General features: G+C 43.2%; 1 protein-coding gene across 2 annotated transcripts in view; it reads left to right on the top strand.

The window, feature by feature from the left end:
• Positions 1-23,330, top strand: part of FRG1 (FSHD region gene 1) — a 466,841-nt gene that overhangs the window by 85,793 nt on the left and 357,718 nt on the right. For both annotated transcript variants that reach the window (XM_044062473.1, XM_044062472.1), the window contains exon 2: positions 9,323-9,445. In XM_044062473.1, the coding sequence (XP_043918408.1) occupies positions 9,379-9,445 (67 nt within the window). In that variant the 5' untranslated portion in view covers positions 9,323-9,378. The remainder of the gene's footprint in view (positions 1-9,322; positions 9,446-23,330) is intronic.

The following is a 23,330-nucleotide window of genomic DNA, read 5'->3' as shown; positions in this document are numbered from 1 at the left end:
GGTGTTCACCAAGTGCATGGCAGTGATCACAGCTCATTTAAGACTGCACAGATTCCGTGCGTTTCCTTACCTAGATGACTGTTTCCACCAAGCCTCTACTGATTCAGGCCAGGGATTACTTTCTTCAACTGGCCAACACAGTGAACTACGCAAAGTCTCAGCTGTCCCGTACTCAAGCCCCCCTGGAATTCATTGGTACTTGTCTAGATACGGTGACACAGATCACAAGCTTACATAGACAAGGTTAAGCAGTCTGTGGAACCAAGCATTACACATTCTCTATCTTTCTTCCTCGCTAGCCAGGCTGGAATTACAGCATCTTGGATCAATGGCAGCCTCTCTAGTTCTGGGATCTTTAGCAAACTTTTACATGAGGATACTACAACAGACCCCTGCAGTACAGTGGTCAATACCGTGTCACCGTGTGACAGTACCTGTTTTACAGATATTTGCAAACAACACATATCCTGGTGGATTCACACAAGTTTCTCTGGGCCATCCTTTTAGTCTTGCTACACTCAAGGCCACAGTAACAATGAATGCCTCTTAACTAGGGTTGGGGTTGGGGGGAGCATTACTTATGAAGGATGGTCCAAGGCACATGGTCTCAGTTAGAGGTCAATCTTCACATCATTATCCTAGAAATAAAAGCAGTCCTATTGGCATTGCAGGCGTTTTAAGATGTTCTCCCTCTAGCGATGGTTGCTGTTCAGACAGGCAATATGTCAGTGGTCTGGCACATCAGCAAATAGTGGAGAACCTGGTCCTACACCTATGTCGAGAGGGGGGAGTGAGAGTTTGGCAGTGGGCAATCTCTTCTGACTGCTTTGTATTGAGAATATTGAGAATGCATATTCCAAAGAAGTCCAACATGCTAACAGGCAAACTGAGCAAGTCCATTTTACTTCCTCATTAGTGGTCTGTTAATCAGTCAGTGGCGGAATTGATATTTTGCCAATAGGGCCAACTGTGCTGTGACCTCTTTGCTTCTCCTCTCAGTTATAAGTGCAGCAGGTACTTTGCCTTGATCCCTCCAGAGGGGGAGTCATCAAGAGACACTCTGATTCACAGTTGCCCCCCTGGTCTCCTGTATGCCTTTTCCCCCAACCCTTCTCATTCCTATGTTTCTTCAGAAAGCTTTTCAGAAGAAGAGCAAGGTAATCCTTATTACAGTATTCTGGTTTCAACAGTCGTGGTTCCCTTTCCTGTGGCCACATCTAGTTTACCCTCCATGGGTGTTGGATTCTTCTCAGGACCTTCTGTCTCACCCATCCAGGTTACTGCACCCAGATATTTGAACCCTCAAACTGGCCAGATGGTTTCTCCACTTACAGTGATGGCTAGAAACTCCAGGCTTTCTTCCCCAGTTCGTCACATCCTTAAATCATCAAAGAAAGTTTCTACCAGAAAGATTTATAAGAGCATATGGAAAAGGTTTTCTATTTGGGCCCTCCAGAGACAATAAAACCCCCTTTTCAGCACCTATCCCAGTTGTTTTTGACTTCCTTCTTTACATTTTCAGTGATAGTACTAGTTATGCAACAGTTAATGTCCAACTTGCCTTTATTTTTAATTTTCATTTAGGGGAAAACCATTCATGTTCTTCATCTCACATTGCTGCAGTCCTTACATATGGGTAGTCCGCTGTCCTCGGTCGGCCCGAATACCAAAGTATTAGGCTGACGTCGGTCAAGGTGCTTAAAACTGACATCAGGACGTCAGGGTACAAAAGCGCATGACCGACGTCATATCCTCAGTCTTTTGCCGCATGGTCCGATGCAGAAGCAGCGTTGCAAGTGCCGTTTGGCGTTCTGAAATTTTTCGAGTTCGGAGTTTCAGACCGAATCCAAGTTGGCTAAGTACCCCGTTGGGGAATATTTTGGTTTTTTCTTGCCTCAGTGTATTACCGGATGTCAGAAAAGGTGAATAACTGTATTTCTTGTGGGAAACAGATACCGCATAGGGATTATCATTCTTTGTGCATTCCTTGTTTGGGGCCTGAGCACGACGTAGTCGGGTGTCGCTTTTGTGCTAGGTTCAATAAGCGCACTATTAAGCGAAGGTTAGATTGTGCTAGGCTGGTCTTCGGTAAGCGGTGCAATTATAATATGCCGTCGGATTCTCCGGCGCCCGCTTCTACGAAGAAGCGCAAAGACAAAACAGTTAAACCCAGGCAAGATGAGTCGTCCGCTCCGGACGCCGGTTATTTAGAGGCTTCAGTGGAACCGGTGGATCCGACGGAGACTTCTCTGGAGTCTCAGGGGGAGACTTTGATTTTGCAGGATGTGGCCTCTCAAGAGACAGGTCAGGCTGAAGGGGCTTCACAGGTTACTGTACTCCCCTCCCTTCCTAGGGTGGTTAGGCCCTCTCCTTCTGTTTCCAAGGCTTCTCCCAGAGGCAGGCCAGGTTTAGCTTCTGTTGGTGTCACTCCTAGTTCAGCAGGGTCTGTGCCTAAGAAGCACATGCTTAAAATGGCAGAAGATTTGATTACTCTGATTAGAGGTTCTTTGCCCCCTCCTGATAAGAGGCCTAGGGTGGAGCCAGAGTTGGGAAGTTTTGAGCAGGTTCGGATGTTTCAGAGTCTTCGGCTGAAGACTTGCAGGAGTACTCTCCTTATTCTGATTCTGATGCAGATGATTCCACTCCTTCTGCTTCTCCTCCAGAGGATTTTTCTTTTTCAGAGACACTTCATTCTATGAGGGAACATTTTAAGTGGGAAGGTCAGGACTTCTCTGATTCACGGAAAAGGCTTAGGGAATTTTTGCTTTTACCTCAACATAGGCCCTTAGCTATACCCCCTGTTCTGGATGTTGTGGAAGATGTGTTTTCAGAGGCTTCACTTAATCCTGATTCTCTGCCTCCTGCGCCTGTTAAACCGGATAGGTATTACAGGGTGCCTGAGGCTCATAAATATCTTTATAAGAGTCCTAGGGCGGACCCAGAAACTGTTAGTCAGGGACCTAAGGGTGTCAAGGCCTCTGTTGTAAAAAATCCGGTCCCTCTAGATAAAGAGGCCAGAGCTTTGGAAAGATGGGGAAAGAAGGTCTATACATCTTCTACCTTAGCTATGAGGGCTTTGAATTGCCAGTTTCATATGTTGAAATATCAAAACTTTCTTCTTTCTCAATTGAAGTCTAAGGTGGATGCTCTGGCGGAAGGCATTGAGTGTAAAGAATTACAAGATTTGGTGCATGTCTCTGAACAGGTGGGTAAGCATTCTTTACAATGTGGTTTTGATGCTGTGCAGGCCTCGTCTAGGGTGGCTGCCACTGGTTCAGTTCTTCGCAGGCACGCCTGGCTGAAGGATCAGAATTTATCTGACCATGTTAAGACAAGGATTTTGGATGCTCCTTTGCAGTCTGATGTGTTGTTTGGTTCACCTGTGGAGTCAGTCTTGAAGAAAATGGAAGACAAGGCTAAGTCTATGCAGGCTGTTAAAGATTTTTGCAAGTTCAGCCTCCAAGTTTAGTAGGAATTGGCCTGCTAAGGGGTGGACGTATCCTTCTTATGATTCTCAGTCTAGGGGTAGATCTAGACGTGGTAGGGGCAGAGCTCAGAGTTCTTTCAGACCTAGAACAGGGAGTTCACCTGCACAATCTTCGGTGAGGGCAGGGGCCAGTCCTTTCGTAAACAGGCCCAATGACCTACTTTTTCAGCTGCCAGATCCTTCTTGCCTGGCAGCACCTTTGGGAGGAAGGTTGGCACTCTTCAAGGAAAATTGGATTTTGATTACCCAAGACAAATGGGTATTGGATATCATACACCAAGGTTACAAGTTTTATTTCCATACCTTGCCTCCTTTCAAAGGCATGCCAGACGTTCCTCCTCAGCAAAGACTAGAGGCTCACAAACAAATTTCTCTACTACTTCAAATAGGGGCCATACAACCGGTACCTCTGCCAGAAGTGGGCCTAGGATTTTATTCTCGCCTGTTTCTAGTACCAAAGAAAGGGAACACGTGGAGACCAATTTTGGATTTATCTATCCTCAACACATATCTGGACATTCCCAAGTTCAAAATGTTGACGTTACAACAGCTTTTACCTCTACTGGGCAAAGATCACTGGATGGTGACTCTGGATCTCAAGGAGGCTTACCTTCATGTTCCTATCAGGCCCAGTTGCAGGAAGTATCTGCGTTTTCGGGCTGGGACTTTTCATTATCAGTTCTCTGCATTGCCCTTTGGCTTATCTACTGCGCCCAGAGTGTTCACAAAGGTTCTGGCTCCAGTGGTAGCTTTCTTCAGGCTAAGAGGAATACAAATCTATCCTTATTTGGACGATTGCCTGATTCTGGCCCAAGGAAAGGACGAACTTCTTCATCATTTACAGTATGTGATGGCAGTGTTAAGATGCCTGGGGTATTCTGTGAACGAAATAAAGTCCAGTCTAGTACCCTCTCAGGACATGTGTTTTGTGGGTGTGAGACTGAATACAGCATCCCAGATGGCCTTTTTGACCCCGGACAAACAAAAGAATCTTTCTCTTTACTTCCACCAATTGTCTCGTCAGTCCAGGCTGACTGCAAGGACAGTCCTTCAAGCCTTGGGGTTCATGGCATCTTGTATTCTGGTACTTCCCAATGCCAAACTGCATATGAGGAAGCTACAATGGTATCTCAAAAATGTATGGACACAGCACTGCCAAGATGTGGACACTGTCATTCAGATAATACCTTGCATTCAAAAGGAATTTTTGTGGTGGGCTCAGGAATGTCACCTAAACAAGGGACTGTCTGTGACCCGACCAGAGGCGAGTCAGATTCTAACGACAGATGCCTCAGACAAAGCTTGGGAAGCTCATCTAAATGGAAAATGGGTACAAGACACGTGGCCTGCCAGACTTCAACATTTACATATCAACTTGAAGGAGATGTTAGCAGTCCAATTTGCATTGATAGCTTTCAAGGATTTACTTCTTCCAGGGCAGGTGTTGATTCAGACAGACAACACAACTGTCATGTGGTACATCAACAAGCAAGGGGGACGATTCATATCCTCTATGCAGACAAGCAATGATTTTGTGGGAGACTGCTCTCAGTTTACAGCTAAATCTTCAGGCAAGGTTTCTGCCAGGAGCACAGAACTCCTTAGCAGATGTGTTGAGCAGACAAATTATGGATCCCCACGAGTGGAAATTGGATCCTCATGTATTTCAGAAATTGACAGTGTTATGGGGAACTCCAGACATAGATCTGTTCGCTTCTCCACTAAATTACCAGCTGCCAAAGTTTTGCACAACAAGGTTTCATCCCACAGCTTGGAAAGTGGATGCTCTCTCATTCAATTGGAGCAATCTTCACGTGTATGCCTTTCCACCTCTGCCTCTCCTCCCAAAGGTACTCCTGAAGGTCAGACAGGACAAGCAAACCATGATTTTAATAGCTCCGGATTGGCCTCGACAGCACTGGTACCCATTACTGAGAAGTCTGGTACGGGAGCCTCCATGGCCTTTGCCTTCGATTCCTCACCTGCTGTCTCAGGAGAACAGTCATTTACTCAATGTCAAACTTCACTCTCTACATCTAACGGCCTGGCATATTCTGTTTTAAACCCTGGAGGGTCTCAGCTTCCACAACAAGTTTTGAATGTTATTTTGGAGGCCAGAAGGCCTAGTACAAGGAAAGTTTACGCAGATAAATGGAGGAGATTTTTATTTTGGAGTACAGCAAAGGACTTTGATGTTTCTAAACCTAATTTAAGTGTTGCTCTTCAATACCTTACTGAGTTATTGGACAAAGGTTTGTCCTTCTCCTCTCTAAAGGTTCATGCTGCAGCAATTTCTGCTCACTATGACTGTGACCCACCATTATTTTCTCATCCTTTGTTTAAGCAATTCCTTAGAGGGGCAAAGAATATAAGACCCCCACGTAGAGCTCCTACTCCTGCTTGGGATCTCAATTTTGTGTTGGAGAAACTCACTCTACAACCTTTTGAGCCTGCAGCAACTGCAGAGTTGAAATATTTATCATGGAAGACTGCTTTTTTGTTGGCCATTACCTCTGCGAGAAGGGTTTCTGAATTACAGGCCCTTATGGCGGTTGAGCCTTACTTAATTTTCCACAAGGATAGGGTGTCTTTGCGTACTAACCCTTCTTTTATGCCTAAAGTGGTTTCTAGTGTGGCTTTAAACCAAACTATTCATTTGCCTACTTTTTATGCAAACCCCCAAAATAAAGGGGAGAGGATTTTGCACACTTTGGATATACACAGACAGTTGCGATATTATTTGAGCAGAACTAAAGGGTTCAGGCAGTCTCAGCAGTTGTTTGTTTCTTTTGCTTTGGGTTCTCAGGGCAAACCTGTTTCAAAACAAACTATTTCTAAGTGGATTGTTTTTTGTATTGCTTTCTGTTATTCCCATCATGGTAAGGAGATTCCAGCTGGGATTAGGCCTCATTCCACTAGGGCTACTGCCACTTCTACAGCTTTTTTAAGGGGGGGGCTACTAAAGATATTTTGGAGGCAGCTACTTGGAGTTCAGTGCATACTTTCTCTAAGCATTACCACCTTCCACTTTACTCTAAATCTAGGGCTGGATTTGCCACTGCAATTTTACAGGGCATTTTGGCAGCCCCTAATGCTTTATAGTTTTGCCATCCTCCCTTACCTCTGCTTTGGGATTCTACCCATATGTAAGGACTGCAGCAATGTGAGATGAAGAACATAGTACAGTTTTGTACCTACCATAAATGTAGATGTTCGAAGATCCACATTGCTGCAGTCCAATTTACCCTCCCTCCTTCCCCTCTGTAGTTAGAGGTGGTGGTGTGGTTTGGGTTGTACATATTGTAAATATGGTTAGTGCAGGGGTGGTTGGTTATTTTTTGCTGTTTTTTGGCTTTGGCCTTTCTTGTTAGGGCCTTCTGACATCTGGGGCAAGAAAAGACTGAGGATATGACGTCGGTCATGCGCTTTTGTACCCTGACGTCCTGATGTCAGTTTTAAGCGCCTTGACCGACGTCAGCCTAATACTTTGGTATTCGGGCCGACCGAGGTCAGCGGACTACCCATATGTAAGGACTGCAGCAATGTGGATCTTCGAACATCTACATTTATGGTAGGTACAAAACTGTACTTTCTTTGGCCTGTTTGATATTATGTAAGGCTTTACTTAATGGTACCTTTTTACTTTAACCTCGTATTAAGGATCCCATTCCTCCGTAGGATTTAAATGTACTTGGTCAAGCTCTGACTCAACCTCCCTTTGAGCCTTCAGCCAAGGTGGACTTAAAGTTCTTATGGAAAACACTTTTCCTGATCAGCATTACTTCAGCTAAATATGTATCAGAACTCCAGGTACTTCCTTCCCAGCCACCATATCTGATTTTTCATAAGGACAGGATATCCCTGCGGACTAACCCTTCTTTTCTACCCAAGGTGGCATCGGAGGCAACTTTAACCAGTCCTTCAATCTATCTGTTTTCTTTCCAAGTTTTTTCATCAAGGCAGAATACATCGTTTGGATTTTCATAGACAACTTGGGTTCTGTATTCACAGAAGCAGATATTTCAGAAAATAATACCAGTTTGTTTTTCCAAAGCTAAACTGGGCAAAGCAGCATCTAAAGTGACCTTAGCTGGATGACTCACTGATTGCATTTTTTTTGTCTACAAGAATAAAGGATTAACAGTACCCAAACCACCTAAGGCTCAGTCCACCAGATATATGGCCACATCAGTTGCCTTTTAGTCCAGAGCTTCTGTAGATGACGTTTTTGCAGCTGCCACATGGTCCAGTGCTCATAACCTTTGTAACTCATTACAAACTGGACATCTTGTCTCAGAATAAGGCATCATTTGGCTCTGCTGTCCTCCGGAATATCCTTCCTTGAGGTCTGCCCAGGGTTTTTCTAGCTGGGGACTCTCTCATCCGTTCCTCAACCAATGGGACAAAGACAAAATCATATATAAAAGTTATGTGCTCACCATAACTATATACATGATGGTGCTGTAGTGTAGCAGTTAGCTTTGTTGCCTCACAGCAAGACGTTCTCCAGTTTGATTCTCTTCTGGGTTGCCTTCTATGTAGAGTCTGCATGTGCTCCCTGCGTTCGTGTGGGTTTCCTCCGGGTCCTTCTGTTTCCTCCCACATTCCAAAGACCTGCAGTAGGTGGATTGGACACTTTAAATTGGTCTGTGTGTGTGTGTGTGTGTGTGTGTGTGTGTGTGTGTGTGTGTGTGTGTGTGTACACGTGCATCATGCGAGTGAGAGTGGTGCACCCTCTGAGAAGGATAGGGCCTTGGGCTAGCAACCTGAGCCTGTAAAACCTGTTACTGCTACAGAAACAATGAGCGCTGAAACGTAATCGTTGCCCGATGTACCACGTGGTGCATAAATGGGAAAGAGTGAGAGATAACTATGCATGTGTGTTGTCTGTTTTCGTACTTCCTCAATCTCCCATCCTCCAGCCCCCTTCCTATTTTATAAGTTCCTGTCGTGAGCTCCTAGTACGTCCTGAGGTGTATTTCCTGTCAGCTTTGCTGAATGAGCTGCAGTAGTTATTGCCGTCTTCTCCTTCCTTTTCTTTCTGCTGCATTTGATATTAAGCTTAATTTAAAATATACTAATGTCTGAATCTCCTTTAGCATATATTGCTTAGCTGAATAGAGGGCAAACTCAATCTCAGATGATTTAAGAGAGGATTATAGGTAAGAGGGGAGCTATGGAGCCTAAATCTAACAAAGTGGCTGAAATCGGATCCGAGACCCATTGGTTGAGGAAGGACAAAAACACACAACACACTTGCATAGTTATGGTTTGTAAATAACTTTTATTTAACAGCAAAAGTTACAATGTGCAAAGCAAGAAGCTGCTGTCATTTGCCTTAGCAACTTTGGTATTTGTAGTTCATGGACATGTACAGATGGCAGAAAAAAAAACACAGGGTAATTTTATTTTCATAATACAGATAGGAATGTTGTTTGTAAAAGTACTGTGATCTTGCCAAGTGTCATTTTGACAACTGCAAGTCCCTTCTGTGTCGCCACATTCCTGAAGTAGTAGTTTTAGTATGCTCCACATTAGGTGGCAACAATTTCTGTTTCTAAAGTAAACAGATTGCTGATCTTCATATTATAAGGCAGAAATAAAATACCACTTATTTTATATTTTTAACTGGTGTGTGCAGGTGAGGGTAGTGGTGTGTGTAAGTGTATAAACGAGTGACCGTGTATTTTAAAAGTTCCCTAACATGTTATTAAGGAGTAAACGGTGGAAGATGACAGACTGTATTTGAGCGTCCACAAATTAGATCTTTCTCTGTGATCAGGACGATGTTGGGCAACGGATACTGACTGCATCTCTTTATTTTGATTTATTTAGGAGGTTGGTGGGTTGTATCGAGTTTTGGAGAAATCACAGGAACCATTGCAATAGAAATGGGAAGAGGAACATACATCAGTGCCCTTGACAATGGCCTTTTTACGCTTGGGGTCCCACATCCAGGTATGTTCAGTGAAACAGTGTTTACCTAATTTTCAGAGTCGATCCTGAAGGAAATTTAAATTTCTTCTTTTTAGAGTAAATGCACAGTTTATTTGAAGAAATCATGAAAGAACTATTCTAAAACTGGTGAGGCAGATCATGTGCAGATTGTCTGTAACACAGCACCTGGAAAAGTCTCTAAATTTAACATTGTAGTTAGCCATTAATATAGCAGAAGCACATTTTATTTGCAAGTTTGCTGTAGTAGTTTAACAGTGAATTTAAGACCTGTAATCAGTAGAGCAGATTGAGTTAAGGAGATCAAAGGTCATGATATTTCAGTGGAGGTCCCAGTTTTTTGGGTTCATTTACAGGCAGCAGTACTCAGTCTGTATTATTTAACGTTGGGGAGTAGAGTATGCCTTTGTGGCAAAAGGGATGAAAATCAGTGTTTGGTTTAATTATACCATAGAGTGTTGCAACATTCAACAGCAAGCATAGACCTTGATAAAATCATTTGAAGAAAGACCAGGTTGGTAAACAAAACTCTGTTAATTATCCGTGAGATTTTAATAAATATATGTAGCATATTAAGTTGCATTCCAAAACTTTATTTCTGCAGTCTCTTTTCAGGATGCACCCTTATACTACTGCTACTACTGTATCCCTTGTTGTTGTCCCTGGAGAGACAGAATGTGGGTGCATTGTTGGATTTTAATGGATAGGGTTCCAAGTGTGTACTGTGGTACATCCCTTAAAGTCTGTGGATACACCCCCATGCTATCCTCTGCGCTGATGTCATTGAGGGTAAAGTACACTGAACTGTTTAATGATATCACGTAGGAAAAAGTAGTATTTTGTCAAGGTTTAATTTCAATCATCACAACATAAAGCAGACGTGACTGGGAAGAAAATGCATCATGGTACTGTGGAGGCACCACATGCTATGGTGCATATATGGCAAGCACAAAACTGTGATGGAGCACTTAAGTGCGTAAATGTACAAGTGGACTGAGATATTACTGCAGTAATATCTTCTGCAGTACTCCTCCTATATTTGGTGACTGAATCCACGCATATATTCACAGCTTATGCCTCTTTCCTGTATTTGCCCTTCATTTTTGTATTTTACCTGTCAGGTTACTAGCTCTGGTCTACTGTTGTAGCTTGAATGAGGTGCAACTAAGGATATTTGGAGAAATTAACCTTCACCAATACAGTTTCCGTCTTGTGCAGTTAAAGGGATTTATTGAAAGTACATTTTAAAGAAGGGCTGTTTAAATATCTTGTTTAGCATCTTTAGCGGATTCTACTAGTTATTTATGGCAAGGTACATTATGCTTGTTTGTTGCGATTTCCCTAAAAGAAGCAGGGAAATTGTTGGCATGGACTAGGGGTGAGCATCATTATTTCTGTCACTCTTGTTGCCTGGTTAATTTTATTTTATGTATTTTTATTTAACCTCTTCTCTGAGATATAGTTGCTTTCTCCATGGTGGTTGGACTGTCCCAGAATGTTGTTTTGGCAGCCAGTCATGGAGGTGATTTATTGCTGTACTACAAACCAAGCTGAAGGACCATTCTTTGTGGAGCAGAACTGGATTATGGTCAAATGGGTCACTAGGCAGGGTAATAGTTTTTAACTAAATGCTGAAATCTTTTACAGTATAATCTTGTGTCACAATAATTTGCAACAATGACTACATATTGAATGCAGAAGATCAAATGGTTCTAATCATCATTCACACTATGTGACCTGACAAATGAAAACCCCTTTGCGGTTGGAGACTGTAACGCAAGTATTGCAAAATTAATTACTAAAATGTAGCATGTTTAGATTATAAAAATGCAGCATGTTTAGACTATATGACACAGTCCAGGCATGGTATTGAGTGCAATGAGTAAAGCAAAACCATTAAAGATAATATAAGTGCCACAGCAACCCACAAGTCGCACAAAAATCAAAAGTGCTGCATATATCATACTGTTTTTGTGGAGGGAGGTGCTTAAATGCTTGCAGAGTATCTACATCTCATTTTTGACCTCCCTGTGTCTTCTGTGTCATCAAGAGTAGCTATCCCTTCTGACATTACTGAGTTACAGCTCTGACCTACTTGAAGAATGGTTAATAATGCCGTGTTGGTGCAGCATACACCTACAGAGTCAGATCATGGGAAAATGCAACCCTGTACATAATAAGGGATCAAGCCTCTGCCAGTCCAATATATCATTGTTTGGGTAACTGTCCCAAATTACCATAAACACTTCTCAAACGTGTCAGTGTGCATGCTGTTTTCCTCACTTTTTTACAGTCATCACAGATATGTGGGTTTCATTTAAAATTTTTATTTCGAATTTTACAGAAAAAAAACATTGAAAGCCATTTCCTAAGCAAAGGACACTGTAATCGAAAACAGACATGAGAAGCCGGAAACTTCTCTTTCCTCGAAAGTCACATTTAATAAAAGTACATCTGGAAACGCATTAAACTGCAAGAGATGTCCTGAGATTCATAATCAGATAGTATATAGTAAAGTACTAATTAGCATCTCTGTGAAAAGTGCAGAAAACAAAAAGACAAATTTGTAACACATTTCCTAACAGCCTGGGACAGCCCACTGGACACAAGTGCCCTTTTTCATGAGCAGCCCAGGAGTACTGTGTGATGAAATTACTTGGTAATCACATAAAAGACAAAGGAAGGCTGAGGGAATCAAACCATGTACTACAAAAGTAGCTGTTGCCTTACTCATTTACATGAAGTCCTAGACGAACTGTTGTTGCCCAAACACACATTGCATTTCACACCTGTGTGCCTGCCAAAATAAGCTCAATAAAAATATATTCATAGTTAAAATGTTAACATTAAATTAATAGACTTTATACTGTCACATTTATTCACAGCTAAATAACAAACACGCTGTTAACATTCAACAGAACAAGGAAACCAGAGATCACATCCAAAGAACATTGCTCATATGATGATTGCCTGTTTACTACAATACAATACAGTTTCACTCCTTTACACCATAACTACTGTGGCTCATAAGAATGAGATGTTCATCGTGTTACCCTGCTGCAGTCATCACACTTGGGTTATCCTGCCATCAGGCGGTCTCGCAGTCGGCCTGAATTCCAAAGTCTTGGTCTGGCGTCGGTTGCTGTCGCTTCTTCCCTGACATCAGTGCACCAGGGGTATATGAGGGGCATCCAACGCCATTTTCTTCAGTCTTTCTTGCCGCGCGGTGCCCGAAGCAGAAGCAGTTCGCAAGTGCTGGTCGGCAGACACCTAAGATTTTCGATTTGAATTTCAGTCCAAAGTCTTCAATAAAGCCAAGTACCCCATTGGGGAACCTTTTCTTGCCTGAGTCCGATGTCAGAAAAAGTTAACAATTGCATTTCTTGTGGGGAAGCAAATACCTCATAAGGACTTCCATTCCTATTGTATTCCTTGCCTAGGCCCAGACCACGACGTCACAGGTTGTTGGTTTTGTGCTAGGTTTAATAAACGAACTATCAAACGCCGTTTTGACTTCGCACAACATTACTTTGGTAGGAAATTTAATTATATCATGCCGTCGGAGCAGCCGCCGACCGGCATGTATAAAAAAACGCAAGGATAAGGACAGGCAGCCTAGGAACAAGCCAGACTCCGAGGCCTCTGCTAGGCCTGTCGTCGGTTCTCCGTTTTTCAGTGAGGTGCCTACGCAGCCCCTGGCGACCGCAGAACTGGAACCCCAGACAGCTGCAGATTCTCAAGCGGAGTCTACTAGGCTGACGCAGCCATCTTCATTAGGCCCTTCCGACACCGGAGCAGAAGTAGACCCCGGTGCAGTGGAAACACCTTCGGTTGCAGAGGGTGTCTTCAGACCGACTACACTCACCATTAAATCTTACTCTAAACTTAAAACTCCTTTAAAACCAAAGAAGACTGTACATCAGTCTACAGTTCAAGGCCCCATGCCTAAGAAACAGATGCTTAAGATGGCTGAAGATTTGATTACCCTAATCAGGGGTTCCCATCCCCCCTCCTGATAAAAGACCAAGACAAGAGGAGGATTCTACTTCCTCTGACCAGGTTTCAATTTCCTCAAATTCTTCTGAGGAACAGGATTACACTTTTCCACCTTATGAAGACTCTGATGCTGAAGACTCTATTCCCTCAGCATCTCCCCCTGAAGACTACTCCTTTGGGGAAACTTTACATACCATGAGGGAACATTTCCACTGGGAAGGCCAGGACTACTATGATTCTAAGAAAAGGCTCTTTTATTACCCCAGCACAGACCTCTTGCTATCCCTCCAGTTTTAGATATTGTGGATTATGTTTACTTGGAGTCTAGTCTAAATCCAGACTCTCTACCTCCTGCTCCAGCCAAACCAGACGGGTACTACAGAGTACCTGACTCACACAAATTCCTTTATAAAAACCCTGTGGCTAACCCAGAAACAATTTCCCAGGGTCCTAAGGGAGCTAAAGCTTCTATGGCTAAAAATCATGTGCCCTCTGAAAGGGATTCCAGAGCCCAAGATAGATGGGGAAAGAAAATATACACCTCAGCAACTCTGGCTATGAGAGCATTAAATTGTCAGTTTCACATGCTGAAATATCAGCAATTCCTAATGTCTCAATTAAAACAAAAAATGAGCACACATACTGAACAGTCTGAATTCAAGGAAATGCAGGAACTGTTGCATGGAGCTGAACAGGTGGGCAAACATACTTTACAATGCGGATTTGATTCATTGGAAGCTTCCTGTAGAGCAGCTGTTACTGGTTCTGTCATACGTAGACATGCTTGGTTAAAAGAACAAACCCTTCCTGATCATGTTAAAGCAAAATTATTGGATGCACCTTTACAGCAGGATGTATTATTTGGTGTCAAAGCAGAAGAGGTTTTAAAGAAATGGAGGATAAGGCAAAGTTTATGCAGATTGTCAAGGATTTTTTTCAGGTACAACCCCCTCGTTTCAGCAGAAATTGGCCAACAAAAAACTGGTCCTTTCCAGCTTCTGACAGATCACAGAGGGGCAAATACAGACACCCAAGGGGCAGAGGTCAGTCACAAGGCCCTTACAAACCTCGCCAATGGGGTACTGCTACCCAGAAAGGAGGAGAAGACAGGCCCCAAGCTAGCAGAAGACAAACACAATGACTCAATCCTCAAACTACCAAGCAAATCTCTCCTGGCAGCTCCCTTGGGAGGAAAATTAGCACATTTTGCAGACAACTGGCACATCATCACAAAAGACAAATGGGTCCTAAACATTGCCTCTCAAAGATATACAGATTCCATTTTCATACCTTACCAATGGATAAAAGGAATGCCAAACCTGCCACCAATCAATGGGCAGAGGCACAAAAACAAATTACAGCTCTCATGGACATGAGAGCCATTCAGCAGGTACCTACACAGGAGCAAGGACAAGGATTTTACTCAAGACTCTTTCTAGTCCCCAGAAAGGACAAAGCATGGAAACCCATTCTGGATCTTTCAATTCTGAACACCTATCTGCAAGTATCAAAATTCAAGATGCTAACACTACAGCAGCTTCTTCCCATGCTGGGCAAGAATGCTTGGCTAGTAACATTGTACCTCAAGGAGGCATACCTGCATATTCCTATCAGACAAAATTGCAGAAGATACCTCCGCTTCATTGCAGGTTCAACGCATTATCAGTTCTCTGCACTGCCCTTTGTCTTATCTACTGCGCCCAGGGTCTTCACAGAATGCCTGACACCAGTAATTGCATACTGCAGACAAAGAGGAATTCAAATATACCGATACCTGGACGACTGCCTTATTCAAGCAGAAAGCAAGGACATTCTTTTAAAGCATCTGGAATTTGTCAAACACCTTCTAAGTTGCCTAGGGTACACAGTAAACGAAAAGAAATCAAAACTAGTGCCCTCACAAAAGACAATATTCCTGGGTGCCAGCTTGAATACAATGGCCCAGATGGCTTATCTCACGCCAGACAAGCAACAGCAACTGACTCAATATTTCAGAATAATGGCAACAAAGACCCGACTCCCTGCAAGAAAAATTCTGCAGGCCTTGGGATTCATGGCATCTTGCATACTACTAATACCATTTGCAAAACTGCATATGAGGAAATTACAATGGTACCTGAAAAGCGTATGGACTCAGCACAACCACAGCTTGGAAACAATGATACCACTCATTCCCTGCCTTCAACAGGAGTTTCTATGGTGGGCACAGGCATGTCACCTCAACAAGGGTAAACCTTTCACATTACCCACAGCCAGGCAAACTATGACAACAGATGCATCAGACTATGCCTGGGGAGCACACGTGGCAGGACAGTGCATTCAGGGCAAATGGACTACAGATCAGAGGCATCTGCATATCAATCAAAAAGAAATGCTAGCAGTACAGAATGCACTAACAGCTTTCAAGGACCACTTACACCCAGGACAACTAATAATAAAGACGGACAATACCACAGTAATGTGGTACATAAACAAGTAAGGGGGCACACATTCCTACCCTCTATGCAGGCAAGCAATGACCTTGTGGAACACTGCACTGTCTTACCAGGTTCAATTACAAGCACAATTCCTGCCAGGAAAGAAAAACGCATTGGCAGATGACCTAAGCAGAAACATCATAGATCCACACGAGTGGAAACTAGATCCACAAGTATTTGCAATGATAGCTCAAAAATGGGGACACCCAGACATAGATCTGTTTGCAAGCCCCCAAAACTACCAACTTCAAAAATTTTGCACAAGGACATTACATCCACGAGCTTGGAGAGTGGACGCCCTCTCATTCAGTTGGAAAATATTTACAGTGTATGCCTTTCCTCCACTGACTCTTCTAGCAGAGGTACTGCTGAAAGTCAGATTTGAGAGGCCACAAATGATACTCATTGCAGCAGACTGGCCACGCCAGCATTGGTATCCAGTTCTAAGGAACATGGCCCACGGCCCACCATGGATTTTACCACAGATTCCTCACCTGCTCACCCAGCGAGACGATCAGATTCTACACAGCCAGCTCAAGACTTTAAACCTGGCTGCATGGCAAATTACCTAAACAACCAGCCAACACCTCTATCCAAAGCTGTTAATGGATGTCATTCTGGAGGCCAGAAGGCCCAGCACCAGGAAAACCTAGTCAGACAAATGGAAAAGTTTTTGCGCCGGGAACCAGGCTAAAGGCCAAAATCCACTGGATCCAAACATTCATCAGATTCTACAATATTTACCTGAGATGTTGCACAAAGGACTTTCCTTTTCGTCTATCAAGATCCACGCCTCAGCAATTTCAGCTCATTACAACACGGATCCTCCTTTATTCTCACATCCACTCCTAAGACAGTACCTCAGAGGGGCTAAGAACATAAGACCGCCAAGGAGAGCACCAACATCTACTTGGGATCTCAACTTTGTTCTGGAAAAGCTTACACTGCCGCCCTTTGAACCAGCTTTTTCAGCTGATTTAAAATTTCTTTCATGGAAAACTGCCCTACTACTAGCAATAACCTCAGCTAGAAGAGTCTCAGAGCTACAGGCACTAATGGCAGTGGAGCCTTTCCTCATTTTTCATCAAGACAGAGTTTCTCTACGAACTAACCCTTCCTTTATGCCAAAGGTGGTATCCAGTGTGGCCCTTAACCAAACCATTCATTTGCCTACCTTTTTCCCAAATCCCCAGAACAAAGGAGAAAGACTCCTGCACTTTTTGGACATTCACAGGCAATTACGTTACTTCTTGGATAAAACTAAGGCTTTCAGAAAAACTGACCACCTCTTTGTAGCCTATGCTACAGGATCACAAGGAAAAGCTATCTCAAAACAGACCATTTCTAAATGGATAGGACATTGCATACATTTCTGCTACACGCTTCATGGGAAACCGGTACCTGCTAACATTAGGTCCCACTCCACCAGGGCTACAGCTACATCAGCAGCCTTTCTCAGGGGAGTACCAACCAAGGATATTCTGGAAGCTGCAACTTGGAGTTCAGTGCACACCTTCACCAAACACTATCACTTACCTCTATATTCTAAGACTAGAGCTGGTTTTGCCACTGCAGTTTTGCAGGGCCTACTAGCTTCTTCTAACCCTGTTTAACTCCACCTCCCATCCTTAGCTTTGGGATTCAACCCAAGTGTGATGACTGCAGCAGGGTAACACGATGAACATAGTACAGTTTTGTACCTACCATAAATTTAGATGTTCGAGTGTTCACCCTGCTGCAGTCCAGGTTACCCTCCCTCCATCCCCTCTATACTAGCTGAACTTATCTATACCACTCTATCCTATACAACCTCTGTGGTGTATTTGCTTGTGCCTAAAGGTATTGTTTTTATTTTTATTTAGCTATATATATATATATATATATATATATATATATATATATATATATATTGCCTACCTTTTGGGGTCACCTGACATCTGGGGCAAGAAAAACTGAAGAAAATGGCGTCGGATGCCTGTTATATACCCCTGGTGCACTGACGTCAGGGAAGAAGTGACAGCAACCGACGCCAGACCAAGACTTTGGAATTCAGGCTGACTGCGGGATCGCCTGACGGTAGGATAACCCAAGTGTGATGACTGCAGCAGGGTGAACACTCTAACATCTACATTTATGGTAGGTACAAAACTGTACTTTACTGGGCTTTGTAGTCCAGAGATCCACTGAGGAGCCTAGTCCAAATTTACAGTTGCCCCAAAACAAGTGTCTAGTTAAGTGACTTGCTTAAAGACAGAGTATAAATATGAGGCAAAAATCAGAGATGTTCCGCAAAATGGGAGACATAAGAAGAGCAGGCTACTCTGAATCACTTAAAATGTTAACAGAACAACAGGTTTTCCATCAAAATCTGTTATGATCCACAAAACTCTGAAAAATTTTGACATTGACAGACTGTAATCCACAAGAAAGATGGGGAAATAAAAGAAATGGACGGAGGCCTGACAGTTGGTGTTGGGGGATTAAGACTTGATCCTTATGGATAAATTACAGTGTTTGAGTCTGAACAATTCACTTAACTAGCTCTGATTTGGGGCATTTTATACATGCATGCACAAGCACTCACACAACTCATTTCTTTGCTACAGTCTCCCATTCATTAGGTTATATAGTATGAAACACTTGACTTGAGATTCAGCATTCACATGCCAGCTGGCTGGTTTCTCCATGGCCCGCAAAGTGCTTTTTCAGAATCTCCTGCTAGCTGATGTAATGCACAGAGTTGGCCTTAATTCAATGTGCACATTTTTACATGCTGCTGATATTGCATAAGCATGGAGATGTCTCTGTTCCATGCAAGGCCAGATCTCCTTGTTCTGTGGATGTCTTAATGGAACATTTTTAATATTTTAAAGCAGCAGCCCCCCCCCCCCCCGCCCTAGAGAGCTCCCAGGACTGCTAGTGTTGAATCCATCTTTGGTATTGTAGCACACAAAAGTGGTAGCCCCAAAACCAGACGCCTACCGAGTGGCACTCAGGACCCCCAGTATCCCACCAGTGCGAATGCACAAACAACTTTAAAAGCCCATTAAGAGACTCAGGGTAGCCCCAAAACCAGACGCCTACCGAGTGGCACTCAGGACCCCCAGGACCCCACCAGTGCGAATGCACAAACAACTTTAAAAGCCCATTAAGAGACTCAGGGTAGCCCCAAAACCAGACGCCTACCGAGTGGCACTCAGGACCCCCAGGACCCCACCAGTGCGAATGCACAAACAACTTTAAAAGCCCATTAAGAGACTCAGGGTAGCCCCAAAACCAGACGCCTACCGAGTGGCACTCGGGACCCCCAGGACCCCACCAGTGCGAATGCACAAACAACTTTAAAAGCCCATTAAGAGACTCAGGGTAAATAAATAACTACCCCTTTCATTGTATTTTGCTAAACACCTTGTACTCTACTAAAGGTACCAGGTAGAATAATATCTATTGAACACAGGTTCCTTCTACAAAAAAATCAACAAAAAGAAATAAAATTAAAGGAAAAATAATAGAACTCAGGTAGCTACCATTAAACCTGGCTTCCTCTAAGACCCAGGGAAATCCTGTGGTGTAGTCCCCGCTCCGACCCAGGGAAATCCTGTGGTGTAGCAGCCGAGGTCAGAAAGGGACCTCAGAAACCGCCATATTTTCAAACTAACTGTGCTTTACGATCGGGCGGCAGCACTGGCCCTCGTGGTATGTAACTACTGCATATTGCTCTGATTGTACATATAACAGATAAATATAACTGCAACTCTCACTGTTGTTTGGGTTACTGAAAGTAATTTACTCAAGAAACCCTGCTTGTAGTAATGATTGTATGCACTGTGTAGATGCAACTGGCGTTTTGTAAAAAATGCATATGGTAAAAGTAAATGTAAATTAGCGTTTTTTTAGAGGCTACTCTAGAAATTGGATTAATTGTTAGATCTGGATGTGGCTGTGCATTAGCGACTGTTTAAAGGCAGATAACCGCGTTTTGTTTGACTTATACTGCCAAACGCTGCAGTTGAAAGTGGTGCGACTTGCTTGTCAGATCTAATTTCCTGGTCGGAGGATGTAACCTCAATTTCAAGCTAGCTATAAAGTATTTCATGCTGCAAACACCTAATGTTAGCTATTATCTTCTGTATAATGTTTCCCTAGGCTAGCTACTATATCTCAATGGTGTAAACTGTAACTTGCATTATGTCCTTTTGAATAATGTTTCCTTAGAATAGCGGCTACATATGGAAGGTTGCAAATGTTCTGCTTTACCAGATAAACAGAGTGCTTTGTAGAGTATTCATAAGTCGCCAAAGGGAATGAAATTACTGCTTAGTACTACTAGCTGTTAATCCAATGCTTAAGATCACAAAGGCTGTCGAATTTATCCTCGTACTGCATTGTGTAAAACTGTCTTTTACTGCACCAAACACCTAACACTGTAAAAGTTATTCTCTTTCTGTTGCCTCCATCTTAGGTAGCCCCAAAACCAGACGCCTACCGAGTGGCACTCAGGACCCCCAGGACCCCACCAGTGCGAATGCACAAACAACTTTAAAAGCCCATTAAGAGACTCAGGGTAAATAAATAACTACCCCTTTCATTGTATTTTGCTAAACACCTTGTACTCTACTAAAGGTACCAGGTAGAATAATATCTATTGAACACAGGTTCCTTCTACAAAAAAGTCAACAAAAAGAAATAAAATTAAAGGAAAAATAATAGAACTCAGGTAGCTACCATTAAACCTGGCTTCCTCTAAGACCCAGGGAAATCCTGTGGTGTAGTCCCCGCTCCGCTTCGCCCTCCCTGCCCCCTATTCCCACCCGCCCCCACTACCTCTACATTTATTTGGTCATCAAGCCCATCCCCATTTCCACTACCCAATCAGAACTGTCCACTCCCCCCCCCATCTCTCTGCCACTCCCCACCACTAAACCTAATCCGCCCACCTACCTAACTCTCTCCATTTATCTCACCCTACTATTACCTCCAGCTTCCTGCTGACCTAGGTACCGCCCCTAGCCCTATTGACGCTGAGATCTCACCCATCACCATGGACAGAACCTCATTTACCACCCTCCCCCTTGTACTTTTACTCCTCATTTTACCGTATCTCTTAACAACCTATGAAACACAAGCCCTAACAGGAATCTACCTTCCTAAGGGTCAGACCTCCCTGTATTCCCAAAATACCACTACTCTTATCCCCCCCTCTCTCTACTCTGCTACTCACCTCATCCCTAAAAGTACACACTTTATTCTTAGATACCCAAAAGTATCCTCATTAAGGGAACAGCTTAAACTACTAACTAGACTACAAAAAATACTAGAATATTTGAAAAAATCCATCACTAATGACGGGGACATCCACCCTAACCCAGGCCCTCATAGTGACCCAGACCCTAACCTCCGACATGCAGCTAGTAGACCTGCGGACTCCCTCTTTTTGCTCCATCTCAATATTAGAAGCATTAACAATAAAGTCCATAGCTTGCATGCCATGCTTGATATCCACTCCCCGGACATAATGTGTTTATCAGAAACTTGGCTCAAACCAAGCACCAAGGATGAGGAAATTATCCCTCCTGGATATAACATCATCAGGGCTGATCGTACAACCAGAAAGGGTGGCGGAATAGCTGTGATGTTCAAGAACTCCTTGAGCATCACAATGAATTCACTACAACCCCCAAAAGTTCCAAACCTGGAACTGATTGCTCTTAAGCTATCCCTAAACAGACAAAAAAGTATTAATCTCATAGTAACCTACCTACCACCGGGCAAAAATGTAGAAAATCTTGAACAAACCCTTAGTTGGCTTACTAATAACTATCCCCAAGAAACAATAATATTAGGAGATGTTAATATAGACTGGTCTCTACTGCCCAATCAAATCCTCTCCCCATTAACTTACATGGTTTCTCCCAAAATATTCTTTCTCCCACTAGAATTGGACATGCACAACAAAAGGAGAGCATTATTGACTGGATTCTTACTAATAGGAATCCAAATAACTATACCACAGGGACCCTTCCCAACGACCTTAGTGACCACCTTGCTACCTTTATTATAAAACACAAATGTTCAAATAAGAATCCCCCCATAACTAGATTAGTAAGGAATAGCAAGAATTTTGTCCCTGACCAATTCCTAGCTGATCTCAAGGCTTGTAACTGGCACATCCTAAAACCCTATCCTTAGATGAAAGTGTTTCATACTTTAATAACACTTTCCTCAAGATACTCAATTCCCATGCTCCTAATCGACTTACGAGAACTAAGGAATGTATAGCACCCTGGCTAACACAAGAAACTAAATCCAAAATTAGAATCAGAGACCAGGCCTGGAATAAATGGAGAACCACAAAAACCCCCCTAGACCGCATCAAGTTCCTCCAGCTAAGAAATTCAACCAAAGTAGCCGTTAAATCTGATAAAAAACAATATTTCTGTCACCTCCAAGACAAACATCAGTATAATCCTAAAAAAATCTGGGCTGGTTTTAACCACTTACTTCATCCCGGTAAGTCTACTACCCCCACCCCCGACAAACTCATGGACAATGACCCAACAGAAATAGCCAACACCTTTAATTCTTTTTTCACTGAGACCATCCAGTCCCTTGCCAGTAAGCTTCCCACGCCTCCCTCAGTGGCAACCCCAACTATAAATACAACCCAAACGGCCTTTAACCTACAACCCATCTCCACCTCCTACATTCGCACCCTCTTGAAAAAATTGAAACCAACCACCCTCGCGGCAGATCTGCTCCCTGCCAAATACCTACAAATAGCATCTGATGCCATAGCCTACCCTGTATCAATCTTGATCAATCGGACCATTTCTGAAGCATCTATTCCCTCTATCTGGAAAATCGCTTATATCATCCCCCTCCACAAAGGAGGGCCCTCCACTGAAACTTCCAACTATAGACCCATAGCCATACTGTCTCCTCTAGCCAAAATTATGGAACGCTGTGTCCATAAACAACTCATTACCTACCTCACACATAACAACCTCCTATCAAATACCCAACATGGCTTCCGCCCCCATCACAGCACAACCACAGCTCTTCTCTCCTTTGTAGACTCAGTCAACCACAATCGCAATAATAAACTAATATCCTCTGCGCTCTTTCTAGACCTGTCGAAAGCCTTCGATATGGTCAACCACCAACTACTGCTGTCGAAAGCCTTCGATATGGTCAACCACCAACTACTGCTTCAGGCACTGGAAACCTTACATCTTAGTAAACTAACCATAAGTTGGTTTAATGCCTATCTCTCTAGCAGAAAACAGGCGGTCCAGTGGCAAAACAGCCTATCAGACCTACTCCCAACTAATATTGGTGTCCCCCAAGGATCTATCCTTGGTCCCCTTCTTTTCTCCATTTTCATAAATGGCCTACACTCAATTATTCCCAAAGCC

The sequence above is a fragment of the Protopterus annectens genome, chromosome 2.part1 (assembly GCF_019279795.1).
Source record: "Protopterus annectens isolate FY-2018-M chromosome 2.part1, PAN1.0, whole genome shotgun sequence".
NCBI classification, from domain to species: Eukaryota; Metazoa; Chordata; order Ceratodontiformes; family Protopteridae; genus Protopterus; species Protopterus annectens.
The sequence above is the reverse complement of the archived record's forward strand: the minus strand, read 5'-3'. Positions and strand labels throughout refer to the sequence as shown.